Below are 7,010 nucleotides of genomic sequence, written 5' to 3' on the forward strand. Positions count from 1 at the left end.
CGCCTCCTCCGAAGTTTAGTTTACTTACACCTATATTTCTATTATTTAAAAAATTAAATCTAGCATATTAAGATTTGTTTCTATCTAACAAATAGGTCACTTCATTAATAAACATTCACTAAATTTGATTATATTAATAAAAAATAATTGAATAAAAATTAATATTTACCCTTGATTGAGTTATTACTAAACATAATTATATGATGCGTTCTTATGTTGATGTCCCTATATTCTCGTGTTATGATGCTTGTTCTTGAGTGTATATGTGAAATTTTAGGTGCTTTCATTAAAAAACTAAAAAGAAAAAGAGAAAAATTTGCAAGAAAATAGCTCAAGTATGAGAAATGAAAGAAATCTAGAAGCAAAGCATCGAGGATAACTCGTGCTCACGGGCTATCAGAGATCCATTCAGTAGAGACGCACTTTAGTTTACCCCTGACCACGGGTTATTGAAAAGTGTCTAATTTGAGTGTTGATATAAAACATGTTGTGGAGCCATCTTATTTTTCTGTAATTATTTTGAGAAGTTTGATAGGAATAGGATAGAAAGGAAAGAAAAAGAGTTTGATTCAAGGTGCACCATGGGTCGGGTTGGGTCAAGACTAGCACAGACCAGTCCAAAAAAGCCCGGCCCAGGACTGGCCACTACTATTCGTGATCGGTCTTGGGGTCCGTCCTGGACCTCTAAGTGGGCCCTAATTAGGTCTATTTTTAAACCCAGACCCAATCCATGGACCGGCCCCCTAGAGTTAATGAAGAACATGTAGCATTTAATGTGTTTAAACCTATGAAATATTTAGGCAAGAATGAATATGACATATTTGCAATTGATAGCATTAATATCCCTGGAATTGACTATGCGCATTTAGTCAAATGTGAGGATCCCTAAGAAAATTGCATGAACAATTCTAATGGGAATAATTTACATGACATGAAAGAAGAGCATGAGCAGGTTACAAATTTTGCAGACACTGGACAAGAATTAAAGTAGAAACTGCAGAAGGGATTGCTTTTGAATAGATCTTCTTCCAATTAAAAAGTAAAACCACTAGTTGAAGCACTTTCCAATTGGAAAGAGGCTAGTGAAGACAAGAGGCATAAACCTAATAGGATGAAGAGATGGAGGAACCAAACCTACGAGAATGTCGGATTGTACAAAGAACGCACCAAGCATTACAAAAAATACAACATTTAACCATGGTCTATTGTCATAGTAAAAAATAAATAGCCGTAGCAAATATTCATTGACCACTGTCATGCAACGGTTGTTGGTCGTGGTATTTGTGAGGGTAGTTAAAATATTTTTCATGGCACAAATATTTTTACCATGGCTCTTAGCTGTGGCAAATAACTTTTTCTTAGAGCAAGATCTATATTTTTGCATCAATTTTATTTAACTGTGGTTAACAAAAATTATTTACCACGCTTTTTAGCCCATAACTACTAAAATTGTAGCTAATAATAATTTTTTTTCTAGTGATGGCATGGCATGAATCTCATGTAAGAAAGAAAAAATTCAAGGAAGGTGACAAGTGGCATCATAAAGATAAGGACCCTATTAGAGTGGATTGATAAAAGCTCAAGCACTACATCGAGGGGACACTACCACTTCACACAGAGCCCCATCTCCATCCTTTCAACATTTGAGAATCCCATCGTCGAGCTAGTGACATTAAACAAGCGCCACGTGGGAAGCAACCCATGACTTTTTTATTATCATTCATATTTTTATGTTCAAGTATACGAATTTCTAATAGCCCGTGCCCACAAGTTATGCAGAGAACATTTCGGTGAACGAACTTATGATAGCCCATGTCCACGGGCTCTGTAGCACCCATTTATGCTACGTGTGCTTTTGATGCCCACGGTCTATCGACATGCTCTCTCTAATGCTTAATTTCAACTTTTAGAAGGAACGTAAGTGTAATTAACTACAAAAATAAAATAAAATCTCAATCTTTGCTGATAAGTTAGGTTTTTAGACATCATGATCATCAACACGTCACAGCTTATTAATTATATATGTTGCAGTAGAAATTTCAGGATCTGTAAACTTTCAAATCAAATCTTGTATATTTTCTTTTAATAAAAGTGATAAATTACATCTTTATATTACATCAAAATATTTAAAACTAATTAATTACGTTAATAAATTTGGCACAGTCTTCAGGTTAACAAAATGATATTTGACATAATAATTGTGATTGCATATAGGATTTTCTTGTTACGTAATAAATGGGGGTAGCTAAAAACAATTCTTTTCTTTTTTTTTATCCCTTCCAAAAATATTTTGTATGATCGTACTTTTACTACTAGAGAAAAAATACAATCTTTTGTCATATTACAACTGAGCAAATTATCCCTCTATAAGAAAAGTAGCAATTTGTCTTCCCGTATTTTTTAAAATGAAGCAATTTTACTTTCTTAGATAGGGAGGTAAATTACTTTATTTTAAAAAAATATAGAAGGGATAAATTATTGTTATATATTTATAAGAGTTGACTCATTTATAATATCACATGAAGGTAAATTACATTAAACTGTTTATTGTTACGGTTGCTCGAATGCAAAAACAAAAAAAAAATCGAATTTTATGGTTTGTCTTTCATGGAAGACCATTTATTTTTTTCTAATCAAAATGTCTTCGATAATATTTTTGAAATTTATAGGGGATAAGTAATCAAGAGGGGGTAAATAAATTAAAATATTATTTTCGAATTAATTATCGACAATGAAAGAAATAAAACTTAAAAGATATATATATATTAAAAATATAGAGATTTCCTAATAAAATCTTTTAACTATTGCCCAAAAACATTAAGGAAGAATAAAAAAATCTAGAAAAATACCTCTTGAATTAATTTAAATCAATATAATTCCTCCAAAAATACAAATATCACAAATACAATCAGTGACAGAAGGATTATTTAATCTTATACAAGAATTTTGAGTATTTCATAAATACTTTTCAATTTTTAATAAAATTATATTTTTCTTTCCATAGCTTTAGTACTATACAGTTTTCATCCAATTACTTATGAAATTCTAAAAAATAGTATAATAATTTTAAAAATTTCTCACGTTTAGTCATCCTACCAACTTTTGTTGGAAACCGAGGGAAAAAATCGAAAGCAAGTCAAATGACTGTTTTCCTACATTTTGAAACGATAGCGACAGAATGATTTGTATGTAGTTTTTTCGTCTCTCAACGAAAGTTGATAGAAAGACTGAAAATGAGATTTTTGTAAATTCTAATACTATAAATAATTTATAGCGATTAAAAATGTATTTAACGAATTTCAAATCAAATTAATCACAGAACAAGTATAATATATTATTGTTCACTTTTTTTTAAACTATAAACTAATCATACGATAAATATAACTTCTTCAAACTCAATTTGAGTCAGAATTTCGTATTAAACATAAGTTGTAAGAGGGAAAAATCAATTCCCCCTCTAACATGCAACAAGGAGGACTCAATTTATTATTTCATTTGTTAGTTAAATCAGTTAAACAAAAAAGGCGTTGCCCACCTAAACATCCAATCAATTTACGCAAAGGCTGTCCTTCCCAACGAAAACTACTTATGAAACAACACACAAAAATTAAAATAATTAAAAAAAAAACAACAAAGTGGGATTGGGACAAGAGACACGAGAAAAGACTGATCAGCCTACTCTGCCACTCGTTCACATCACAACCCAATGAACACCATTCTTTTTTTTTTTTTGGTGCATATAAATACAAGAAAAAAGGAAAAATAAAAGAATGATCAAATATTTATGTTTGTCAACATTTAAATCTCATTAGTGTTCATAATAATTTGGATCAGAAGTGAAGTGGGAATTTCAATAGTCAAAATACCCTTTTGCTTCCGAACAGGCCCCATGGAGAATACGAGGAAGCTGTCTCAACATATGAATATACTTCTCCCTGCCTAACAAGGTATTTTTTTTTCCTTGCCACCTTTGAGTTTTCCTTTTTCTTTTCTTTTATGATGATGATGTCTTAGTCTGGGATTTATTTATTTATTTTCTTAATTCTTGATAACCCAGAATAAAATATCGGTTCTGATATTTTTTATATGTACCTGTGTTAGAATCTGGGGTTGTTTTTTTCGATTTTCTTGGTATTTTCTTTGACCCTTTTGGTGTTGATCAACAGAAAAGGTATTGCTGTTGAGCTACATTTTTTATTTTTGGATGAATTTTCTTCAGGTTGATTTTTCTGACATATGTTTCACTGTATTTCATGTATAAATTGGAGGATTTTGAGGTGAAAACAGAGGATATTTGGGTTCTTGGGACTGCTGAGGGTTGATGGAGGTGGTTTATTTTTGTTGATCAGCTGTAATATAATAATCAAGAATGCGCCACCACTGATGTAAACCTGGGCCTGATTTTAGGTTTTGCATGTTGAGGTGGGAAGGACATTGTTTTCGATAATTAAGGAATGCTAAATTGATGTGTGCTCCAATGAGTTTTCAGAGATTGAAATCTCGGACAACATTGATGGAACTTCCTTTGAAAGAACAGGATTTGGGATTTAGGATCTGTGTTCTCTGTCTCTGGCCTTAGCAGGAAAAACATTGAATTCTTTCCTGTGTGAAGTGCATCTATTGTTGTTTGGAGTAACTTGTTTCCTTAGTTCTGATTGTTTCAAGATGTCTTTGATTTCGGAGAAGAGTATATTTCCCTCAAGGCTTCTCTCTTGTCTGATAGCATTTTCGACAATGCTTTTGATTTCCTCCGGGTTGTCCCTTCTAGAGTTTGATGAGAGTTATTTCTTTCCTAAGACGGTTCTTGAGTTCGTTCTTGTGAATGATACATCGATCAGCCCGTCAGCAAATGCCAAAGCTGATTCACAAGAAAGTCCCATTAAGAGTTTGGCTTATGCTGACGGAACTTTAGAGAAACAAGATGGAACTGTAGAGAAACAAGGCGCCGCGGTTAAAAGTCGAGCTTTTGCTAACGAAACTTCAGATAAACAACACATTGCAGCTCAACAGGTCGTTTTGCCACCTCCTGACCCCAAAAAGATCGTTTTGCCACCTACGGACCCCAAAGAGACTAAGGATGAACCAGCAAAATATAGGAAAAGGTTATGTGACAAATCGCAAGCTCTTCTTAAAGTATATATGTATGACCTGCCGCCTGAGTTTCACTTTGGGTTGTTAGGTTGGAAGGGAAGCGGAAATCAAACATGGCCTGATGTAAGTGAACCGAAGAATATACCATCGTATCCCGGTGCGCTCAATTTACAGCACAGTGTTGAATACTGGCTCACTCTCGATCTTTTGGCATCAAATACTGAAAACGTAGTTCGGCCATGCACTGCAGTCAGAGTACAAGATTCGAGCAAAGCGGATGTAGTATTTGTACCGTTTTTCTCATCTCTAAGTTACAACCGGCGTTCTAAGCGCCGTGGGAAGCAAAAAGGTGGTGATGACAGAGTGCTGCAGGAAAAATTGGTGCAGTTTTTGAAACGAACGAAAGAGTGGAAAAGATCGCATGGGAGAGATCATTTGATTCTAGCCCACCACCCCAACAGCATGTTAACAGCAAGGAAAAAGCTCGGTTCTTGCATGTTAGTGCTTTCAGACTTTGGGAGATACCCGACTCATATAGCCAACGTGGAGAAGGATGTAATTGCTCCTTACAAGCATATGGTCAGGACGATTCCAGCTGCTAACTCACCCACCTTTAATGATCGGCCAACATTGATTTATTTCCAGGGAGCAATTTATCGGAAAGATGTAAGTTATACATCCCTTTTGCCCATTATTGCAGACATTTCTTTCTGATGTGATAATGTTTTGTTTAACCTCGTCCAAGTGATATATGATCGAATACTCTCAAATGCAATTGGTATGGTATTCTATTATTTGTCTCATTATCAAGATTAAGGTTGCTTTCTTCTGTTCATGTTGATGGATCCTGAAATTTTAGTCCAAAATAATACAAGTGGGGAAATTATAGGAACGTAATCCTGTCTGATTTCTGTTTCATATGATGTAATTCTGGTGGTTATGCAGGGTGGAGTGATCCGTCAAGAACTATACTACCTTCTCAAGAATGAGAAAGACGTCCATTTCAAATTCGGGAGCATCCAAGCAAACGGGTTAAGAGAAGCAAGCAGAGGGATGGCCTCATCAAAATTCTGCCTAAACATTGCCGGAGACACCCCCTCATCTAACCGCCTCTTTGATGCCATTGCTAGCCATTGTGTTCCCGTAATAATCAGTGACGAGATCGAGCTGCCATACGAAGATGTTCTCGACTACTCAAAATTCTGCGTATTTGTTCGTGCATCAGACGCCGTGAGAAAGGGCTACCTTGTGAATCTTCTAAGGGGCATCAAACAAGAGGAATGGACAGCAATGTGGGAGAAGTTGAAGAAGATCACCGGACGCTTTGAGTACCAGTTTCCGTCCCAACCTAACGATGCTGTGGACATGATTTGGCAGACAGTTTCACGCAAGAAAACGACTACGCTGTTGAACGTTCATCGGAAGAACAGATACAGCAGATCGAGTCTCGGTAAGGACTAATTGACTCACACATCCCTTCTATGGTTTCAGAGTTGATGTATTCGCAGTTAGCAGTAAGAATGTTGCGTATTTTCATTTTGGAATACAGAGTTCTTTTGGCTTCTCATACACTTTCTCCGTGCAGACTTCTGAATATCATGTAAATTTTTATCTTTTGGGCTAGATTCTTGATTCAAATTCTCTGGTGAAGATTTTTGCTGCCTATGCAAAAAAGATGAGGGCTAATTATAAGGGTAAATTATGAAAATTTGACGTAATTATAAATATTTTCTCGTTATTTAAAAAATTAAAATACCTTTCATTTCAACGTCCGTTTAACAATAAGTTTCTTTCATGGGTCTTCGATAGGTTTTGATCCAATTTTTGTAGCGCTAAAATGTCTTTTTGGATTAAAAATTATAATTTTACATATTTTTAGAGTTCCTTTTAAATATTTTTATTGAATAATATGCCGTATG

The 7,010-nt window shown here is 34.6% G+C and overlaps 1 protein-coding gene across 2 annotated transcripts; it reads left to right on the forward strand.

Moving 5' to 3' along the window:
• LOC105157043 (probable arabinosyltransferase ARAD1) lies at nt 3,764-6,627 on the forward strand. 2 transcript variants are annotated; one of them, XM_011073341.2, is made up of 4 exons: nt 3,764-3,947; nt 4,269-4,327; nt 4,408-5,757; nt 6,037-6,627. In XM_011073341.2, exons 3-4 carry the CDS (start codon nt 4,666-4,668, stop codon nt 6,550-6,552), a joined length of 1,608 nt encoding a protein of 535 aa, XP_011071643.1. In that variant the 5' UTR covers nt 3,764-3,947; nt 4,269-4,327; nt 4,408-4,665; the 3' UTR covers nt 6,553-6,627. The 2 variants fall into 2 exon arrangements, with proteins under 2 accessions (XP_011071643.1, XP_011071642.1); XM_011073340.2 differs by having other exon boundaries at nt 4,269-5,757.

Source organism: Sesamum indicum, linkage group LG3, assembly GCF_000512975.1.
Source record: "Sesamum indicum cultivar Zhongzhi No. 13 linkage group LG3, S_indicum_v1.0, whole genome shotgun sequence".
NCBI classification, from domain to species: Eukaryota; Viridiplantae; Streptophyta; class Magnoliopsida; order Lamiales; family Pedaliaceae; genus Sesamum; species Sesamum indicum.

Coding starts and splice junctions, on each gene's coding strand:
- LOC105157043 (XM_011073340.2), top strand. CDS start 4,666: ATGTCTTTGATTTCGGAGAAGAGTATATTTCCCTCAAGGCTTCTCTCT. Junction 5,758..6,036: donor GAGCAATTTATCGGAAAGAT/GTAAGTTATACA, acceptor GTGGTTATGCAG/GGTGGAGTGATCCGTCAAGA.